At 37.1% G+C, this 22,122-nt stretch overlaps 2 protein-coding genes across 10 annotated transcripts in view; one reads left to right on the forward strand and one right to left on the reverse strand.

Moving 5' to 3' along the window:
• The window catches only part of Nsun6 (NOP2/Sun RNA methyltransferase 6), a 49,467-nt gene extending 28,689 nt beyond the window's left edge, over nt 1–20,778 (reverse strand). For 2 of the 9 annotated variants that reach the window (XM_063237884.1, XM_063237890.1), the window contains exons 1-5: nt 20,113–20,775; nt 18,819–18,974; nt 13,195–13,274; nt 2,193–2,302; nt 1,711–1,864 (exon numbers count right to left, since the gene is read on the reverse strand). In XM_063237884.1, coding sequence (XP_063093954.1) covers nt 1,711–1,864; nt 2,193–2,302; nt 13,195–13,274; nt 18,819–18,974; nt 20,113–20,187 — 575 coding nt within the window. In that variant the 5' untranslated portion in view covers nt 20,188–20,775. Of the gene's footprint in view, nt 1–1,710; nt 1,865–2,178; nt 2,303–13,194; nt 13,275–18,818; nt 18,975–20,112 lie in introns of those variants that run through there. The other 7 variants (XR_010043739.1, XR_010043740.1, XM_063237887.1 and 4 more) reach the window with 7 other exon arrangements.
• A 126-nt stretch (nt 20,779–20,904) lies between these two features.
• Nucleotides 20,905–22,122, forward strand: part of Arl5b (ADP ribosylation factor like GTPase 5B) — a 32,549-nt gene continuing 31,331 nt past the window's right edge. The window contains exon 1 of the mRNA XM_063237892.1: nt 20,905–21,244. Within this exon, the coding sequence (XP_063093962.1) occupies nt 21,196–21,244 (49 nt within the window). The 5' untranslated portion in view covers nt 20,905–21,195. The remainder of the gene's footprint in view (nt 21,245–22,122) is intronic.

Below are 22,122 nucleotides of genomic sequence, written 5' to 3' on the forward strand. Positions count from 1 at the left end.
TGAGAAAGAGAAAGACGGGGAGGGAAGAGGAGGGCAATAGAAAGAAGGAAGGAAAGGGAAGGGAAGGGGAGAAGACTACTCAGCAAAGTAACTGTAGCCAGGACATCAAGTAAGCAAATGAAAAGTATACCACTAATAATGACTAACAGACGCAATCAAAATACCAGTTCTTATTACAGATCCACACACAGCCAACAGCTACATAATCTTTATAGTCACAAAGCCTTCTAAGAACAAAATCAGTTCTTGGCTGTTTATAAAGTATTACTGTCACTGGGCTGGGTCTGAGGGTTCCTGAGGCTGAAAATAAGGAACTTAACTCATTTACTTTTTAAAAGTGATTCTGTAGATTTGTTGACTCCTGTCATAGAAAAAGAATTTTCAGGACTCATCAATAAAAGAGGCCAGAGAAGGTTTGATTAGAGCTAAGAGAATGCTTTCAAGAATGGAGTGTGGAAGGGGCTGGGGATTTAGCTCAGCGGCATAAGTGCCTGCCTTGCAAGCGTGTGGTTGTGAGTTTGATCCCTGGTACGGGTAAACATACAAGAGTGGAGTGCAGGTGCTCAGAAAAATGAGGCAGCTACCAGCTGGAGCAGGGCACATTTAAAGGCTGCCTTCAAGACGGTGATCCAGGGCATGTATTCCCAGTCTGCTGGGTTACACGGCCCGCCATCCTCTGTGGCACATGAACTGAAGTGGAGATTTGCTGTTTGGAGTTAGGACATACTGTCTCCAAAGCAGCTGCTTTTTGGGTTGGAGGACAGGGCAATTTGCAGAAGTACCTAGTGTCTGGGGACAGGTTATTATAAAGGGCCTTTAGAAATTTAACATTAAATTAGGATGGAAGGAGGGTGACATAAACTAGAGTGGCCTCCAGAAGCAGGAAAACAGCTTGTCTGGAAGCCACAGTTTTTCTTAAAAGTAGAATTTTAAAATCTCAACTTCCCAATCTCCTTTCTACTTAGTTTTATTTCTTCTATCCTAATCTCATTGCTCTCCATTCAATGTTCTGTTTCTTTAGAAGAATTAATTTGAAACATACAGAAAAACCTCTGCAACATGGGAAAGTGACCAGGGTTCTAGTCCAGTTCTGGACAGACAAATTGACATGGTTTTGTAGGTTGTTAACCTTGGAGCACTGGTGCTGTCTACAGCATTCCTAACACAAGTAAAATATGAACCTAGTTTATCTATGAATTTATTCAGAGCCACAAGTGGCTAGAGGTAATTTAGAAGTAATTGTATCTTTATTTTGGATTGAATAAATCCAAACATTATGAGTGTTGGTTTTCTGGTACAAATATTTTTAATTTACATTAAAATTATAAATTACATTAAAATTATAAATTTTTCTGACTAAAATGTTAAACAGATCTAGATGAGTCATCTAATTCACTTTCTATCAAGATAAGCTTCAATGTTCTTCAAAGACATAAAAATTTTCAAATCATTAAAATTCAAAAGGACAAGTAAAATCATTTAATAATTACATTTGACTAGTCTTAATTGGACTTTTAGTCTCATCTTTCACCCTTTTTAAAATGGTAAGATTTTTTCCAAAAATCATGGAACTATGGATAAAATATTTTCCTATTGAATTAACATTAAAGACGTATTCATACAATGCAACCAGATAATGTTTACATTATTTTTAATAATCTTGATACATAGAAAGCATGTTTGTTTCTCCCATAACACCCAGTGACATACTTCAGTTCGCATAGGCCACTGAAGATTTCTTTGCGGCTTCGTGCAGAAATTCCATTTCCAAGAAACACTTTTGTTCCATCAAACTCTCTGGCTCCTTTCTTACATTTCCCTTTAATATCGGAGTACACAGAAATAACATCTCCAGCTTTCATAACTAAGGAAAGGAGAAAATCATGTTACAGTGATCTGCTCTTTGGCAGGATAGTAGTCTCTAAGTAGAATGGGAATCTCTAAGAACATCAATAGTGGATGAGCACGTCAGGCTTGCTCATTAATCTATGAGCAAAAACACATTACAGAAAACTTTACATGCATACCTAATTTGTTCATCCTTATCAGATTAAGTCCTTCTTGGTGATATTAAATGCAAAGCTTGGAAAATACCTTTTCAAAAACTGAAAAGCATCTCAGTAAAATAAAATGAACTTCCCATTCAATAATACACGAGAATTTTAGAGAACCATTTACCTTACAGTACTTACAGCTCGAAGCTGACACAATTCCTGGAACATACACGTGGGCTCCTCGCAACACTGCATTGCCACACTGCGCCCCCACAACAGCTTCACACTGCTGCTTTTTTATGTTCTTTCTAGTTAAGAAAAGAGAAATTATTTAACAAAGTAAGAGTCTTCCTTTGGCTATAAACTTTTTCAAAGTTTCAAAATAAACTCTATAAAAATATTATTAGTCTGAATTGTCATGAATAAATAAGGAAAAGAAAGCTGAAAAAAAAAGGGGGTGTAGAAGAATAGTTATAAAAGGGGAGGAAAGAAGGGAGAATGGGCACTTGAAAGAAGAAAACTTCCAAAGAAGTCCATCTGGGGGAAGGCAGGCGAGTGGCATAAGAAATTGGTTAATCACTGAACAAGCATTACTTTTCCTGGAATAGCATAGGAGGAAAATGACCTTCTGTTGCTTTCAAAGACTAAAAGAGTACAATACACAAGGTATTAAAAATATTGCTATAGTGATAAATTGTTACATGATAAATTATGAATCAACTGTGTTCCATTTTCTTTCACGATGTCCAATTATCAAATCTCAATCAACTTCACAACTTTATGGTATGCAGGATGTTCCTGGGCCCATCCATTCACACTGCTGCTTTTCTGTCTTTCTTTTTTTTTTTTTTAAGACAGTAGGGACCAGGACTTTGGCACTAAACCACACCAACACCAATTTTAAATTTTTTATTCTGCTACAGGATCTTGCTCATTTGTGCAGGTGGTCTTGTGACCTTGTCTCAACCTCCATCAGGGCTGGGACTGTAAGCATGTACTGCTGTGGCTCTTTGCCTACTTCTTCAAGATGCAAAATAGGCCATTGAAAATTTCTTTGTGGCTTAGTGCCTACAATCCTCCAAGTTCTAAAATACGTCACTGTCTTTCCTCCCTTTGTACTACTTTACATCTCAGCAAGACACGATTTCAATAACCATTTAAAATATAACTCATGGAGCTGGCATGTGCCACACGCCTCCCAGCTACTCTGGAGGATGAAGCAAGAGGATCACCTGAACCTGCAAGTTTGAGTAGCATTAAAAAAAAAAAAAAGCACAAAGTCTATGTTTAGTCTTCTAAACTCTAGACTAGCATTTCTAGCCACTCGCAAGTAGCTACACATCGATGCTCCACCATTACTTGACAAGTCTGAAACAGTATTCACTTTTTCTCTTTCAAATCCTTGGAATGACCCTAAAACTTTTCATTGTATATTTCCAATTGTTTTCCTTCCTTCCTTTCTTACTTTCTTTCTTTTTGGTAGGAGGAATCGAACTTAGAATCTCACACTTGCCACACAAGCACTTGTGCCGCTGACCTATATCTCTGGCCTAATTCTTTTTTATTTTTATTTTAAAGAGATTAAGACAAAACAGGAAATAACAGAGCAGATCAGAACAGAACAATGTAAGCAAAACAGTATTTCATCAGAAGACAACCCGTAATTAACAGTAACTACCACGATGTTTCTTTGAAATAGTTGAGTAAAACTTCATATACAATAGTATCAAACATAACAAAATAGTATAAAAACATTCAAGAGAATGAGAGTATTACAGGGTTTTCAGAACCAAATAACAGAAAACAAACAATGGCTACTATATTATCTCATTTTCCATAGGAAATTTGTTTATACTTTCACACGTAATATAATCCAATAAAGTGCAACATGATAGAGCCAATGGAAACACAAGAGCAAGGGCATGGTAGGACTTCAGAGTAAGATGATATTATATCAGTACTGGCTATTATAATGGCTTGTTTCTCTCAAACTAGCTGTTCATACCATCGCAGATAATAAAATCAAAAACCAGGACAAATACACTACCAACTGCAATTATTATAAGGCTTCAAAACAATGCAATGGGGAATCATGATTACCCTAAATTCTTATGTACTCTTAGTATTTCTTACACTAAAGAGACTACAGTATTTATACACGAGTTTGACTTATTTCCCTTATGAGTATGGTCTCAAGTTGCCCCTATTTATTAGTAAATATCTCAATGTGATCATTCTTAATAGCTGAGTAGTACTCTATTGTACAGAAATACCACATCTTTTTTATCCATTCCTCAGTTGATGGACATTTAGGTTGTTTCTAAGATCTGGCTAATTACAAATTGTGCTGCTATAAACATGGGTGCACATATATTACTGTGGTATGATGCTTTTAGTTCTTCTGGGAATATTCCCAGAAGTGAAATAGCTGGGTCAAATGGGACTTCCAATCCCAGATTTATGAAGAATCTCCAGACTGACCTCCATAGTGGTTGCACCAGTCTGCACTCCCACCAACAGTGCAGGAGAGTTCCTTTTTCCCCACAGCCTCTCCAGCGTTTGTTGGTAGTTTTCTTGATCTTGGCCATTCTTTCAGAAGTAGATGGAATCTCAGTGTTGTTTAAATTTGCATTTCTCTAATGACTAACGATGAACATTTTTTCATGTATTTGCCATTTGTATTTCTTCATCTGAGAACTGTGTATTCATCTCAGACGCCCACTTTTGGACTGGGACCTTGAGTTTCGGGGATTTGATTTTTTTTAAATTTTTATGTGTTTTAGACAGAAGTGCTTTGTCTGAGGGACAGTTCACTAAGATTTTTTCCCAGTTTGTGGGCTTTCTTTTCACTATGCTGGAGATTTCTTTTGACATGCAGAAACTTTTTAATAAGATGTGATCCCAGTTACTGATTCTGGGAAGTAGTTCCTGTACGGTTTGATTCCTGTTCATGAATTCTCTACCTACCCCTATGTCTTTAAGATGTTTACCTACTTTGTCTTCCAAAAGATTTAGTGTTTCTGTTTTAATATTCAGATCTTTGGCCCATTTAGATTTTAGTTCAGAATATGGTGATAGGCATGGGTCTAGTTTTAATTTTTGGCATATGGAGAGCCAGTTTTTCCAGCACCATTTATAAAAGAGACTGTTGTTTTTCCAGTGAACATGTTTGGCCCCTTTATCAAAGATAAAGTGGTTGAATAGGTTGGTAGTTGTGGTTGTAACTTCTATTCCATTGATCTTCAGATCTATTTTGATTCCAGTACCATGTTGATTTTATTATAGTAGCTTTGTAGTATAATTTCAAGTCAGGGATTTTGATGCCTCCTGCCTTGCCTTTGCTGCTTATAATTGCCTTCACTATTCTACGTCTCTTCTGGTGAAAGATGAATTTTAGGAATGATTTCTCTAGGTCTTTGAGGTATGTTGATGGTATTTTCATTGGGATTGCATTGAATCTGTGTAACAGTTTTGGGAGAATGGCCATTTTCACAATATTTATTCTCCCTGTCCATGAACAAGGGATGTCCTTCCATTTTCTGAGATTTTCTTTGATTTCTTTTTTTCAGGGTATTTTAGTTTTCCCTGTATAGATCTTTTATTTCTTTCGTGAGATTAATTCCTAAGTATTTCATTTTTTTGGATGCTAGTGTGAAGGGTGTGGCTTCTCTTATTTCTCTCTCCGTAATTTTGTTGTTAGTGTATAGAAACGCTGTTGACTTCTGAGCACTGATTTTGTATCCAGCTACACTGCTTAATTTATTTTATCTAGGAGTCTTTCAATGGAGTTTTGGGGGTCTTCTATGTAGAGTATCATGTCATCTGCAAATAATGATAATTTAACTTCCTCTTTTCCTATTTTTACCCCTTTTATTTCTCTCTCTTGTCTAATTGCTCTGGCTAGTATTTCCAGTACTATATTGAATAGGAGCAGTGATAAGCAATGTGCCTGATTTTAAGGTAAAGTCCGGCCTAATTCTTAATAAGGCAGTATTATCTACTGAGACAGCAAATAAGAAGTCTTAGAGCTATGGTCTAACGGTATCTGCCAAAATGCATGGATTGGAAACTTAATCCCCCATGCAACAATAATGGGATGTTGCTTTTGGGAGGTATTTAGGGGAGAAAATTATTTTTACATTTTTAATCATTTAAGAAAACTGATTTATGGCCACTACCAGAGAGCTCACAATGAATTAATGCTGCTACAAAAAGGGCTTTCAGAAATGTGTGCCCTCCTTCTTGACTTTATATGCTCCACCACTGGAGGACACAGCAAGAAAGCTGTCACCAGTGCCTATACCTTGATGCTGGGCTTTTTCACCACCAAAACTATGCAGAATTTCTTCTTTATAAATTAGTCTCAGGGATACTTTTAGAGAAGCGAAAAGCGAGAATGATACCCAGCACAATCTTCAAGCCCTAATTCCTAAAAGTAGACACTCTATGAGTCACTAGGCCATGCTTTCCCCTTCTGACAGCCTCCTGGGCCCATTCTCTGACACCAGACTTGCATCATCTCTTAATCAATTACAAAGCACACTTTGTTCCTTTTACCTTGATTGGTTTCCAGATTTTCCTTCCACCTCTAGTGTTCTGCAGCTTCACTCTGAAGTATTACTATATGGATTGTTTTGCTTTGAGACCTGTAGTTCTAACATTAGTAGTTCTAACAATCCTGGAAAATACTTAATCATCACATTGTTTTACTACTGTTTTCCCTCCAATATTTGTATTCTATAAGTGGCACTCATTAGAAATGTGAAGAAACTTCTTTCCACTATGTGATTTTTATTTTTGTATTTTTTTCTCTGCTGCATTCTAAATAATTTCCTGGGTTATCAACAAATTCAGTAACTATAATTTGGGTCTAGTTTAACTTGTGGAATATTTTTAATTTTAATGCCTTTTTTATTTCCATAAATTCTGTATCAGTTCTACCTTTTCTCCTCTCAGGTCTTTAATCATTTAAGAAAACTGATGTATGGCTACTACCAGAGAGCTCTATTTGTTTATGTTTTGGGAGAAATCTACCTCTGTAATTTATTGTACATGCTGATTTTCACTCTTGGTGATTTGATTTCTCTTAACAAATGAGAAAGTGTGTAGCTTGGATTCAAAGTGCATAGTGACAAATGTTTGTACTTGGGAACCTGAAGCAAGTGGACTTCAAGTTCAAGGGCAACCTAGGCTGTGTATTCTGTCTCCAAAAAACAAGAAAAGAAAGAAAGAGGAAGTGAAAGAAGGAAGGGTGGAACAAGAGAGAGGAAAGAAAAGAGGGAAGAGAGGGGGAACTAAAAAGGGAAGGGGGAAGAGGGAGGAGGAAAGGAGAAGTTTACCACTCCAGGATGGTTTTGCTAGGCTTGTGCCAAGTACCTCAAGAATTTCATGGGACTAAATCTTTATGTCAGTTTCCTAGACTGTAAGTTTCAAGATCATTTGAGTAGCAAGAGTTTGGAATTAACACCTGTATGATGTACAGAATCACTGTTCTGAGTTCTTACAATTATTTTTTTTCAACCCCGAGAGACACTTCCTCACCACACCTTTACATTGACAGACACTTCTCAACCCTTGTATAACACTTGTTATTAAAATCAAAGACTAGAAATTTAGAAAACCAACCAGCGACCTCCTTTCTAATACCCCACCCCCTAGTATCAATTCACATGCTTATTACTGTTTTTTGGTTATTCATTTCTAATGCCTAAATAATTCACTTACTTTTTAATCACTCAGCTATGCATTTTTATAGTTTATTTAGCATTCCTTAGTATACAAAATAGGAACATTTTCAGGTTATCTAGTTTAGTGGACTATATTGAAACCAAAAGAGAGAAAAAGCTTCATAACTTGCCTCTAGTTCTATAATTTATCTTCTGTAAAAAAGTTGAAATTTTGACTGTATCCTGATGTAACAAACTCATTTAATACCATGATCCACTATATGGACATGTGTGTGGACATACATCTATCTGTAACAAACATTCCCTTGAAACAATACTTTCTCTACGTGAATTGTAATAACATAAAATATTTGACTTGCTTTAGAAAATGATCATTAAAGACCATTAAGTTAACTTTACAACCCACTAATGAGTAACTATTACCAATATATTTCTAAAATACAGGTCCAATCATCATTTAATAAAACTATGATTCATGTATTACCCAGGAGGGGGATTCCTTAGTTTTTAAAAGCCCTTTATTTTCCTTTATATCTCACAGTCTACCTCTCCCAACTTCCACAGTCTAAACTTTCACTCATCCTTCTGAAAACTAATTCAGCTGCTAAGTTTGATCACTTTGGTCATAACCACCACTTTTAAATTTTTGTTATTTTCACTTACACCTTCTCTCTACTTCACATAACTCTGCCCACCTTACCCTATTAGCTTAATTTCTATTCAGCCTTCCATTCAACTAAGAGAATGTCTGCTTAGAAAAAATCTTTACGAATTTCTGTGTACTTGGTCCTTCTTATTCTATGCTCCACTGGTATTTAATTTATACTTCTGCTATGGCAATCATAACACTGTGACTTGTACCAAAAATCCCTGCCTTTAGGCTGATCAACTGTGTCTCATTTTCTTTTAAGACTCTTGCATCCTTTTTTTTTTTTCTTTTTTCTTTTGGTACCGGGGATTGAACTCAGGACCTCATGCTTGCCAGGCAGGTGCTTATACCACCCAAGCTAAATCCCTGGCCTAACTCTTGCATCTTATACACAGCATAAATTTAAAAATAGGTTTTGTGACATTTTAAGAAAGTTAGGAGAGGAGCCAGGGATATAGCTCAGTGGCATTGCACCTGCCTGGCAAATGCGAGGTCTTGAGTTTGATTCCCAGTACCAGGGGGGAGAAAAGACAGCAAAGAATGAAATCTGGAATGGACAATTGTGCAGAAAAGAGATAATATACCAGGTTTTTCTAGGCCTGGTGGCATATGTCTGTAATCCTAGCACCCAGGGATAGCTGAGTCAGGAGAATCACCCTAAAGTATTTAATGAGACCGTGTCTCAAAAAATGACCAGAACAACAACAAAGAAGAAAACTCAACAACAACAAAAGAAAAGCGAGCCTAAATTGCTACCCTTTGAAAGATTGGCCCTTCATTAGTGTTGGGGAATTTAGATGACAGGAGGACACCCCCTAGATATTCCTCGTTTAATGATCTGCTTGTTTAATGAATATTGGGAGCTATGATCCATCTTTTTTGGTACAGTTCTGTACATCTTGTCTACAGAGCCTCAAATGTCTGTTTTGTACAGCACACCATATTTATACAATACTAATTTTGCTCCCTGTACCGTGTAGTACTATATATAGTTTTATGTTACACATCACAATGCTGCATGTCAAGAATTATGCAAATGAAAGCAAAGCCTTCAAGTTGGAGGTTCCTTTGACTGTTTTGTTGTTCTAAATATTGTAATATACGCACTATACACAATTCATCATTTAATAAACAATTTATTTAACAAGCTAGTAGCAGTACTAGCCCTCCCATTAAAGAATGTCTGTATTAACTGGAAGAGTGGTTCATGGTACAATGTAGTGTAAACAAGAAACCTTCACCAAGATGTTCAATTTTATCACCTGTGCTCACCAGCACAGAAGGTATGCTACAGGAAAAGATCTACTAAAAGTACTCTGAGAAAACATGTATCATCAGCTGTAGAGGTGTGCTCTTTACCCAGCCCATTCTGTCTAGTTCTTGAGCAAACTGTGAATCAAGGTGCAAATATTTCCAGTAGTGAGTGAAAAGCACCAAGGATGTGTTCAACATTTAACAGGGACCCTATGTACACAGTACAAAAAATAAAATAAACCAAAGGCAGATAAAAAATGTACAAAATAGGAAAATTTTCAAATGTCTCATTGTATTTTCAAAGAAACTACAAGACTTCCAAAAAGGGTATAAGAAGAAAAAAATTAAAAAGTGTGAACTTGTAGAGTTCAGAAAATAAAGGATAATGGAAAGCATTATCCAGAAGCAGGGAGAGGTATCAATTGCTGAGATTTACTGAGTATCTATAATGTGTCATTCACTATTCTAAACTCACAAAATCTTGAAACTAGGAAGTGTTTTTAAACTCCATCTTAGAGACAAGAAAAGCACAGAGAACACAGACAATGTAGGTATTACTGACAAATGAGCCACTTCTGAATGAGTCCATGACTAAAACAAGCACAGACTTTAAGCACATTTCCCTGTTGTACTCATTTACTCTGCGAACATGCTTACACGAGACCACAGATATACACGTCAACAGTTTTGGCAATAATGAAAATGAGAGAAAGCAATGTGTGTATCAATACAGTTTTATACATTGAAACATCTCATTGATCAAATATACTATTTATGTAGCTAGAATGAAATAGTGTTATACAAACTATGAAAAATTATAGGCAACAAGCAAAGATCAACATGAACTATTCTTGATTTTTAAATTATTTTCTAAAAATGTGTACAAATGAATGCACACTTGAATGTGTGCAGGTAAAAACCCAAAGACTATGAGAATTCAAATTCAATGCTTACAGAAGCAGAACGAGGAAGACTGATAGGAAACACAATACTTTCATGCTTATGTAAAATTCTAATTTTTGAACAAATTTGTCTTCATTTTATAAAGAAGGAAAAAACCCAATTAACTGTGTAATTATACAAAAAAATCTGTATAAAAGTAAAGAATAAAAGAGATTTGAGAGACTGAGAAGAGGCCAAATTTTAAACTTCATCAACTACAACTATGCCTCCTCATCAGGTACATAACCTTAAAACACTTGTGATTGTGATCCTCTCTAGCCAGCTCATTGGTTCAAAAGACATGACAGAAACCAGAATATCAGTTTCCTGGGAAGGAAGCAGGGTACAAGAGAATTTTCTGAGCTGACATAAATGCTCTGTAATCTTAGGTTATAGCCCATGGTTAGCCAACATCATTTATTTGGCAAAACTCATCAAACTGTATATATTAGGAGGGGCTGGAGATTTAGCTCAGCGGCATAAGCACCTGCCTTGCAAGCAAGCGGTCGTGAGTTTGATCCCCAGTACCGATTAAAAAACAAAAAAAACTGTGTATTATGGAGGTTTTCATTTTACAGTGTGTACGCCATATGAAAACTAATAGAAAAAGCCTACAAGAGGTCCCGTTTGACCTAGCTATTCCACTTCTGGGCATATTCCAAGAAGAACTGAAAACACCGTATCACAGTGATGTTTATAGCAGCACAATCTGTAACAGCCAAATCTTGGAAACAACTCAAATGCCCATCAACTGAAGAATGGATAAAAAAGATGTGGTATTTTTATACAATGGATTACTACTCAGCTAAAAAGAAAGATCACATTGAGGCTTTTATAAGTAAATGGATGCAACTTGAGACCATCCTCGTAAGTGAAATAAACCTGACTCACTTGTGTATATCCTGTATTGTCTCCCTAGTATAAGAAACTGAAAGAGTAAATAAGATACAGAGTCTTTAATAAATATTGAAAAAGGGTAAGAAACTGCTCAAAGAGGTAAAAATAACATAGGGAAAAAGAGAAAAGGAGGAACAGAAACAAAGTAAGCTAAATTCATATATATACTTACGATTACTAAGATATTGTACTACTAATTCTATTAGTTCTTGGAACAAACAGATAACATCCATAGGATTAGATCAATTTTGCATGACTGTATCTGGTAATTCAAATAAAAGTTATGAAGATAACTATGCAAAACAACAAAAACTGTTGTGTTCCTACTAATTTGTTTTGAAAGCCTACATTATTATTGTTTTGGCCCTTAGATATAGTTATTCATTTGTTGTTTTGTTTTTTCCTCTAATATAGAAAAGATAGATGTGTATGTATATGCCTATAATTTCACCTAAAGGGTTTACAAGAATTGATTTTAGTATGTGTAATAGTATGAACAACTATGATAGAAAATGAGATGCCATGGTGGCCATTGATGACTTCCTATCATTTTTGATTCAAAAGCCAATAATGCCTTTTTCTTGGGTTTTGAATGGCTTTAATCTGTTTTCAATTATTTGATTCCAACATGTATGAAGGTATGGATGGCCATTTTGAAGAAAACAAGAGACATCATGGTAGCCACTGTTCATTTCCTGCTGTCTTTTTCTGAAATCCTGTGTTACCTGCATTGTTTTACTCTGCTCTACTTTGTTCTGTTTTGTTTTGGTTTGCTTTGTTGTGTTTTATTCTGTTTAAAGTAAAAAAAAGAAAAAACTACAAAATCGATGATTACAAAAATAATACATGCTTACACTAAAAGACAAAAACAATAATGTTAGAATTGAATATTCCTTGTGATTTATCCCCTTTTGTTCAATTGAACCCCCTCACAGTTAACCACTGTTAATAGCTGGGTGTGTTGTAGTTTCCAAACTTTTTCCACATATAAATATAAACACGTAGTTGTATCTAATGAAAAGATTATAATTACCTTAAGTACAGTAATTTGCTTTGGGTACTTAGCAGATCGTAAACATCTTAATTGTATATATAATTCATTGTAAAGGTCATAAAATATTGCATAATGGATAAATCATAATTTTTAAAATCATTTTGCTATTGCTGACTACAACTTTAACAAAATGTAAATGTTTATATTTATTATAATTCTTTTAAATTTAAAAAATCGTACAGCATAATTAGGAACTTTAAATTGCTCCTTAGATACAAAACTTCCATTAAAATATGAAAGTGTATTTTTTATTTTAAGTATATGCCTTACCAATATATAAATGAGTATAACAGTATCTGGTGCACAGTAATTTAACATAATCGATGTATTATAAACAAAAGCTTTGGCACACTTTACCTATGAAAGTAGAAAATATGTTCCTTCGTAGTTTCGTTGCATCTCAAAAGTTTTAATTTAGAATTGAAATCTCATAAGAAATACAAGTAAACACGAAATAAAACTTTTCAGAAAGTGGAAAAAATACTAATCACTGCATTATTTAGGTCTAAAATGTACTATGCTCAAGGTACTGGAGCCCACTCCTTGTCTTCTAGAGTATTTTCCATAATAAAGTTTGAAGTCTGTATCATGAATCTGTCTATAAAAAGCTGCTAACAATAGATGAACTCAATACTATTACTAACATTAAAAAAAGATGCTAAAATAGTTTTTTTTTTACAAAGAAAAATATAATTTTCAAAGGAAACAATCACAAACCTAGGTCCAATCACAGGAATAAGTAAGACATCCTCAAGGTCCGGATGCTGAAGAACAGGAACACTTAATCCATTAAACTGCTGTTAAAAATAAATACACAGAATTATAAAGCATTCAGTATTTTTGATAAATTTCAACTTACAGATCCTGATACTTGACAGATCAACCATGACAGGGAAGCCTGAGCTGAGCAATTTCATTTTATCATATAGGAAATAAAAAAGCATCTCAAAACATTTTATCATTCTGAGGAGTTATGGTTTAAATCTAAAATGTCCCCCAACAGTCTCGTGTGCTCAGAAGTGGACGCCAGTCAGAAGAGACTAATTATGTAGGGGCACGAGCTGAAAGGGTATATTCTTGTCCCTTCTCCCTCTTCCTGTTGCTATGAGTTGAGCAGCATTCATTCACTTGATGTGTGAAGCTGTGAGAAGGCAAAGGTACAATAAAGACCCCAAGTAGGTGCACATGCCAGGTCATGGATTCTCTGCTCAGAAAAGCCACAGACATCAAGCAGAGGCAGCCCAAGAGTGGACACGTGGTCTGTAACTAGCAAGGCCATAGTGGTCAGGCTGCCCAAGACCTTTGGAGGTCACTTTGGCCCACAACTTGCCCCAGGTGCTAGATACGGAGCTACAGCACTTAAATGTTTGCTCTAGTAGTTTTTGGTCTTGCTTTGGTGTGATTCATTTCTATACTGTCATTCCTTCCTGTAGGAACGGAAATGTCTACCTTATACTGTATGTTTTGATTTCTATAGGAGCGTACTGCTAAAAGTTTGCTTTGAGTTTCAGAGGTGACTTTGGACTTTTCAGCAATGCTGCAGTTAAGATTGTGCTTACTCCTAATAATGGAGTAAGTACATTTTGTAATAAGGAGACAGACATACATGTTTTAGGGCCAAGGATGGACTTTTATGATTTTCATCTAAAATGTCCTCCAAAAGTCTCATGTGTTTGCAGGTAGGCCCTGTTTGGAAGAGATGAGTCATTAGAGGCATGACCTGGAAGGATATATGCTGGTTTCTGTCTCCTCCCTTGTTTTTCCCCTTCTTGGCTTTTTCACAGACTGAACAGCTTTTCTCTGCCTTGTACCAGGCTAATTATGGGCTGGATTTACTGTGATGCAAATAAACCCCTCCTTAAAACTTTATTCAAGGGATACTGCATCCAGCAATGGAGAAGTTAATACATGAAGTATCTTGACTTCTAACACTCAATTTTGCCCACAGTTTGGCTTTACAAACACAAGCGATGTTTACCTTAAGTAACTTTCGTTGCAAACTATCCAAGGGCTGGACAGAGTGGCACACCCCTGTAAGCCCTACACTTGGAAGGCTGAGGCAAGAGGACTACAACCAGTTCAAGGCCAGCCTGGGCTACATAAGTGACTTCAAGGGTAGCCTGCACTATACAGGGAGACCCTGTCTCAAAAACAAAAACTATATAAATGCACTGTTCTGTAGACTAGAAAAATTTATCAACTTAAGATTCTGAAAAAAAAATTTTTTCCTTGTTTTAATGTACCTACATTTCTGTGAAGTCACCACCTTTCCTGACTTCTTCCAGAGGATATTTCAGAAGGTAACCATCCCTAATACACAGCTATGAAGTAATTTAAAGGGTACGCTCCTTCTCATTCGATCAAACCCTTCTTCCACTTTCCCACACTCCATTTTTTGGGGGGTTTTGGTTTACTGTTGTTTTGTTTTGAAGACAATGTCTTATTATGCAGTGCAGGCTGACACCAGGCTTACAGCAATCCTCTTGCCTTAGCCTCCTGAGTGCTAGAACTACAAGCATGGTCCACAGCATCAGCCTCCCTCTCTGTTTTGCTAGCCTTACATTAACAACTATAGAAAACAGATCTTTTCTAGTTCCCCAGCTCCTTGATTTTTCAGATGATGTCTAACTATTTTGTCCAGACTGGCCTTGAACTTGTGATCCTCCTGCCTCAGCCACCCCAGTGGCTATGAAGTTGTACCTCCACACCCAGCTAGAAACATTTCATATGGAAATAAATTCTTCTCAATCTAAGGTCTTTCTCCTCCCCTTTCTATCAGGAGCATTTAGATGAAACAAAACTTTCATAAAATCGAACACATTATCATATTTTTTTCTCTATTTGTTTCTGCCCTCTGTTATTTTTAAAATAGCCTTACTGAGGTATAATTTACATACCAAAAACTTTGCCAATTTAAAATGTTTAATGATGTTTAGTAAATGCATACATTTATCAAAATCCAATTTGAGATCATTTCTATCACTCCAACTAAGATCTCTCCCATTTCAGGTCGATCCTTTTCCTTGTTCCCAGGTAATCACTAATCTTTCTCCAAAAATTTATTTTCTGGATATTGTATATAAATGGACTGCTAAAGTATATGGTATATCTTATCTTGCTTCTTTCACTTAGTTTTTGAAGTTAATCCATGTTGTGGCATCTGAGTAATTATTTGTAACACATACATTCCTACTGTATGAATAGTCTGCATTTTATCTGTCACTGGTTGATGGAGATTTGGATTGTAGCCCTTCTTTACTATCATAAATAATGCCACTGTAAACATTCACGTTTGAGATTTTGTAGGCATATGCTCTTGGACCCTTTCCCATTTGCAAGAGATTCCACCGTCTCTTTCTAGCCATCCTTTTTTGTGCTCTGTTCGTACTCTGCCTCAAATGAGAACTATCATGTTCTTTAAGCTTGCGTGTTTGATTTCTCTAGCATTGTATCCAGGTGCACCCATTTTCCTACAAATCTTTCAAACGTGTCCTTTATAGTCATCATGTAAGATGTCACATTTTCCTTATGTAATCGTCTGTTGATGGATACACAGGCTGTTTCCAAGATTTAGCTATTAATTATGCTGTTATGAACACTGGTATGCAAGCATCACTGTAGTACAATCTTTATCACTAGTTGATATTCATGCCAACAGTGTAGGAAGTTTTTTATTTCACCACAACCATGCCAGAATTTGTTATTTTTGAATTTCCTAATGATCAACATTCTTTCTAGTTTAAGGTGGAATCTTAGTATTGTTTTAAGTAGCATTTCTTCATTGGTTAGGGATGTTGAACATGTTTTCATTTATTTGTTTAGTACTTGTACTTCTTTCTCTGTAAAGTGTCTGTTCATTTCACTTGCCCTTTCTTGATTGGGTTATTTATTTTAGCAATGGGTCAAAAGATTATCAGCAAGAGGGAGGGGGTCAGTAGAATAAATATTTAGGAAATCGAATAATCTAAATGAATGTAAACATTACACATGTCATAAACATGAGATTAAAATATCAACAACAAAAATGGGGAAGGGGATTCAGAAGGAGGGAGGGAAGAGTGAAAGGGAGGATTTAAAGAAAGAATGAAGCTCTATTATTTACATGTACCCACTTCCCAAAATGAATAAAAACTGCATGAATTGCAAAGATGCATTATTAAAAGCAAAAGAATTTGTCTGGATATATGTCTACTATTTTCTGGGTAGGTCTGTAAGAATGGAATTGCTGGGCTGCCGAGTTTTAATATTTTTTTAAAGGTTTCTTTTTTTAAATTTTTTTTTTTTTTACTGGTACCAGGGATCGAACTCACAACCACGTACTTGCAAGGCAGGCGCTTATGCCGCTGAGCTAAATCCCCAGCCCTTTGTTTAATATTTTAAGAACTTAACAAATTGTTTTTCAAAGAAGTCACACTATTTGACATTATAAACTGGAAGATACGAAGGTTCCAGTTTTCTTCTGTCCTTGCCAGCCAAATGAAATGTGTAATTTTTTAAATTTGTTTGCTGATATATAAAGAACTAAAAAAACCAGTCCTCCAAGATTTAAAGACATAATCCAAAAATGAGCATCTGAGATGAATGCATACTTCTCAGAAGAACAAACACAAAAAGCAAATAAACATGTGAAAAAATGTTCAACATCACTGGTCATTCAAGAGTTGCAAAGAGAGTCCACCTCACCCCAGAAGAATGGTTATCCTCAAGAAACCAAGCAATAACAAATACCGTAGAGCCTGTGGGGAAAAAGGGAACCCTTTTCCACTGTTGGTGGGAATGCAGACTGGTACAACCACTGTGAAAATGAGTTTGAAGTTTCTTCAAAAAATGAAGACTAGAGGTCCTATTCGACCCAGCAGGTAGAATTTCATCCTACTATAGCAATAGATATGCCCCATGTTTACAGCAGCACAATTTATAATAGTCAGATCTTGGAAATAACCTAAATGCCTATCCACTGAGAAATGGATAAAAATGATGGGGTTTCACTCAGCCATAAAGAAGGAAAACTGGAGACTTTTATAGGTAAACTGATGCAACTTGAGACCATACTCATTAGTGAAATAAATCACACACCTATGTGTAAATATTATGTTGTCTCAGCATGAGAAGCTGAAAAGAACAACATATGTATATGGAGATGAACATAAAAAATAGTTAAACTAGTTATACTACTGATTTCTCTGAGTTCACTGAAGAGAAAGATTTGTGCTGGTATTATTCAGGCAATTGTCTTGTGCTCTGGGTGAATGGTTTGGGGGTGACAATGTACAATATACCACTGTTGCTCCCTGATTGATGTGTTTTGAATTTTTTTTAGTTTTTTTTTCCCTTCTTTTTCTGTCAAAACAAAATGGATTTGGAAAAATAAAAATAAGAAAAAACTTTGTTCAAACAAATTTGAGGAAAAAGCACTGAATATTACACTAGTCTAGATATCTCTATAGGACATATGTGGAATTTTGAATGGAGAAACAAAGATTTAATGTCTAATTCTCCCAAGTCTTCTTTCCAATTAGATTCAGAAACAGCTGTACCACAGTTTCTTACCCCGTGCCTATTACCCAGGCTTTCCTATCCAATTTTAACTTTTAGACTAAGGAACTAAAAGCCTAGTGACTCGTCTGCTCCAACTCTGACCCCAGTTCATGAGATCTTATATCCCTGTCAAATTGGTATAGGAGAATGCCCAAGTTCTACACATAATTTATTAAATATGAAACTATGGACCTGCATACCCCCAATTGCTCTCTGCACAATTTTTAAATAGATTTTAAAATAGATTACTTATATTGTTTTATTTTCTGATTTTATTAAAGATAACAAGGTCCTTTAATATCTATCTCTTAATTCAATTAAAAATTTAACCGTATGAGAGCTACCTAAGTATTCCCTTTACCAGACATTATATAATCGGCCCTACTCATTACTTTCTGATTACAAGATAACAGGTTCAGAATGATCCTTTTTGCATATATTTTAATGAAGAAGCAAGACTAAGAGGACTCGGGAATTTATCCTAAACTTTAATATATTCAAAATCAGAAATTCATGGTTCAAATTCTAGTATTGTCACTATATATAAGCTCGATAAATAAAATGTTCAAGACTCTCAATTTCCTCATTTATAAAATTAGAATATAGGGGGCTGGGGATTTAGCTCAGCGGCATAAGTGCCTGCCTTGCAAGCACATGGTCGTGAGTTCGATCCCTGGTACGGATAAAAACAAACAAAAAAAAAACAACAAAAAAAAATTAGAATATATCATTCTTCAACTTTTACTCAGGCACAACTAAGCATGTAGAAATCTAATTGAATACAACAAAAGATTTACACAAACCTTCTGAAATTCATCAAGCAACAGAGTTTTCACATGCTGAACTGAGGTTAAATGTGTATTTACTCTAACAGTTGTGAATGAGGGAGGGTGTGACAGATGTTTCAACAGAGTTTCAAACTTCCTTTCTGCTGCTGCTTTGCCTAAAGTATTTACAACCTGAAATGAAAAGAACAAGTTAATGTTTTTCTTTCATCAAACAAACTGAAATAATCAGCAGAATGAGATTTGTTCCACCTAACGAAACAACTGTTCAGCTCCATTTCATGTTGGAGTTATCATTTTAGTGATAATTAACATTAAGGAAATAGTAACACTTCACAGGATTCTTGAATTGTGTTATGGTAATAAACAACATCATGTCTGACCATGACTGGTTTATAAAAAAACACTGCCTCAACTGCAAAGCATTAACAGTTTGAAAATATCAATATTTGCTGCATTTAGTCATATAAAAAAAACTGCCTCAACTGCAAAGAGTTTTGAAAATATCAGTATCTGCTACATTTATTCAAATAAATTCAAGATCTCATTCAATTATTTTTGTATGTCAACTAGTCAAAGCACTTCTGCAGAGCTGTTCACAAATATATTCAATAACAAACTACTTAGGAGCCATTTAAAATATTTGAAGTATAAACAATATTAATATATTCACTGTCATCCAAAGATTCCTCCAGGACATCAGTTTTTAATATTTTTTAAAAAATGTAACAAATACATATGGTCCATAAAAAAACTGGTTGACTAGCAAGCGTTATCTGTCAGAAATGAAGGTATAAAGACCCAAACCACCAGCTTCCCTCACAACTAACTGAAGCTTTTCAAGCACGTATTTTTTGTTTTGTTTTTTTGAGACAAGGTCTTGCTTTGTAGTGCAGTGTTGGCCTCACACACGCAGATACCCTTGTAAGTTAGCCTCCCGAGTGCATTTAGAGAGGCACTCAACAAATTATTATTTTCACCCGAACGCTGGAGCATGCGATTTAAGAGAATGGGTGTGTTTCATATGCTGGATATTAGTTAAGAGCAGAGATCTTTTCTTGTTCATTCTTGTAACTCCTTCACTGTTATGCCCACTGACAGTTTTTCTTCTTTCCTACACCGTATACCTTATTCACCTCGTTCTCAGCAGGCATTTGTTATCTGTGAGAAGACAAAGGATTTTACTCACGTTTAGACAGACAACTGGTAAGAAACGAAGGCTGTAAAAAATTTCCCGTTAGACTTAATCCATTTCGCTAGGTCGTGTAATATTTAAATTTTCGCAAATATTAAATATGTTAATCTGACCTACCTCCTTATTCATAAAGCCGTCTTTAAGATACTTCTCAACTTCAGGTCTTAAAGATATTTTAGGAAAAACAGGCATTTTTTTTTTCTTGCTTAGTTCTTCGAGATGCTGAAAACGGTAGGTTTTCTTTCCAAATTGCAGACAGCAGTGTCTTCACAATGAGTAGCTACGCACAGTATAGGGACCACCAGGCATCCAGAGAAATCGCGCCGTTCAGGTCAAGCCGCGTAAGGAAACGCGTGGAGCCCTTCATGATTTCTCGAGTTTTGCCTAATTAGAAGCGGCCTCTTTGCCTCCAACACCCCAGGCTCCCGTCCTCGGCGGATGTTCAGGGAAATACCGCACTGGATGACAGTGACACGTTGCAGAGAGTATCAAACAAAATGCTGTGTGTGTGCCTTTTGGTTAACTGAACACAGTAGCGCATCATCAGCTCCGCCGCTCCGAGTATTACATCCTGGTTTCCGATCACGCCCCCCCCTCACTTTTGCCGACAGCGACTTTAAATCAGATATTAAGGTCTTTCCCTCTTTTTAAAGACCAGGGACGCAGCTGTCGATCTAGAAAGCCACGAGAGTCTCAAAACCTTTGTGAAGGGTGACTGTGGAGGGAGCGCTCACCAGCGGAAATTTCTCACTGCCCTATCAATCCTAGCATCTCCCAGGTGCTACCCGCCCACCGGAAGTGAGACCGGAGGAAACGCCACGTCGACGGGGTGGGTGGACGTAGTGCGATGACGTCACGCGTCGAATTTCCGGCGATGGGCGGTCTTCGGAGCCCAAGGAGGCGGGGCGGAGGCGGGGCTTGGCGCTGGTGGAGACTACTGTGGGTAGGTGGGTTGAGACCAGGGGACTACGGGTCGGCGTTGGGCACAGCGGACCCGAAACAAAGGACTCTCGGCCCACTCTCGGCGCGGCGTCTCGTCTGCTGTGGCTGAGCCGTTAGGTCGAGTGTGCGCGGCCGACCGGTGCCTTCGCCGCGGCGTCTCGGTGGGCTCCTGCTCGGTCCCCACGGCCAGCGCCGCGGTGCGGGACCCGGCTCGGCGGCACCTGCTGCTTAGGGAGCCAGCGGCCCGGCCCCGTGCTCATGATGGGGCTGATTTTCGCTAAAGTATGGAGCCTCTTCTGTAATCAAGGTGAGGAGAAGAGAGCTGACCCCGCAGGGACAGCGGAGGACGGTGCTCTGGGGACCAGGGCGCCCAAGACGCCGAGATGTGGCCCGGTGGAGGGGCAGCAGAAACTCGGTGTTTCAGACCGGAGGGCTGTGCCGGGGAGCCCTGGGGTGGGTAGAAGGGGGATAGGTGAGGAGTCTGCTGTCCCAGGATCCAGACTGGGGGCTTTTGGCCAAGCCAAGCGGGAAGCACCTAATGATGCCTCGAGGGCCTTTTCTGTCTCTTTCGAAGCTTCCTCGCCTTCTCTTTAGTTTTGGCTATAGTTTGCCCGCGAGAAACTTTCTTTTTCATTTGTTTTCTCTTTAATTTTTTTTTACCGACTTGGTGTTGTTTTCCGGGCCGCTCTCTGGACCTTCACGTTCTTTCAGATGTTACCTGCTCCATAGGACGAGTTCTAGCGAGATACACGGTTTCTGGAATCATCATTGTACTTTTCCTGGTCCTATCGCCTTCTTTTCTTTTTATTGTTCTAGATGTTAAAGAAACTAAACGCTTTCGGTTTGTGTAAGGTGTTACGTAACGGTAATTAAGTTAGTCTAGAACAGGTTATGAGGCACCTGGCAGCTGCCAGTCCAAAGGGCCAAGAAGTTGTGCAACCTGTTCTGAGTCAGAATGAATTTGATGTGGGGTTTTCTACAGGGAGAAAACACCCAGATCAAAAAGGGCTGGCAGTCAAGTTTTAGGTGTTCTCTTAACAGAATAGTTTCTTAGTAGTTGAAACCAATTTTAAATTCAGCTAGCTTCTTGCCTGACACAGTGTATGAAGTATTTTTGTATGACGATACTAATTTGTTACTATTCATGTATACACACTTGTTCTGGACTTAAGAAGTGGTAAAGAG

This window comes from Cavia porcellus, unplaced genomic scaffold (genome assembly GCF_034190915.1).
Source record: "Cavia porcellus strain 051 isolate PalLab524CR breed Dunkin Hartley unplaced genomic scaffold, mCavPor4.1 scaffold_27, whole genome shotgun sequence".
Classification (NCBI taxonomy): domain Eukaryota; kingdom Metazoa; phylum Chordata; class Mammalia; order Rodentia; family Caviidae; genus Cavia; species Cavia porcellus.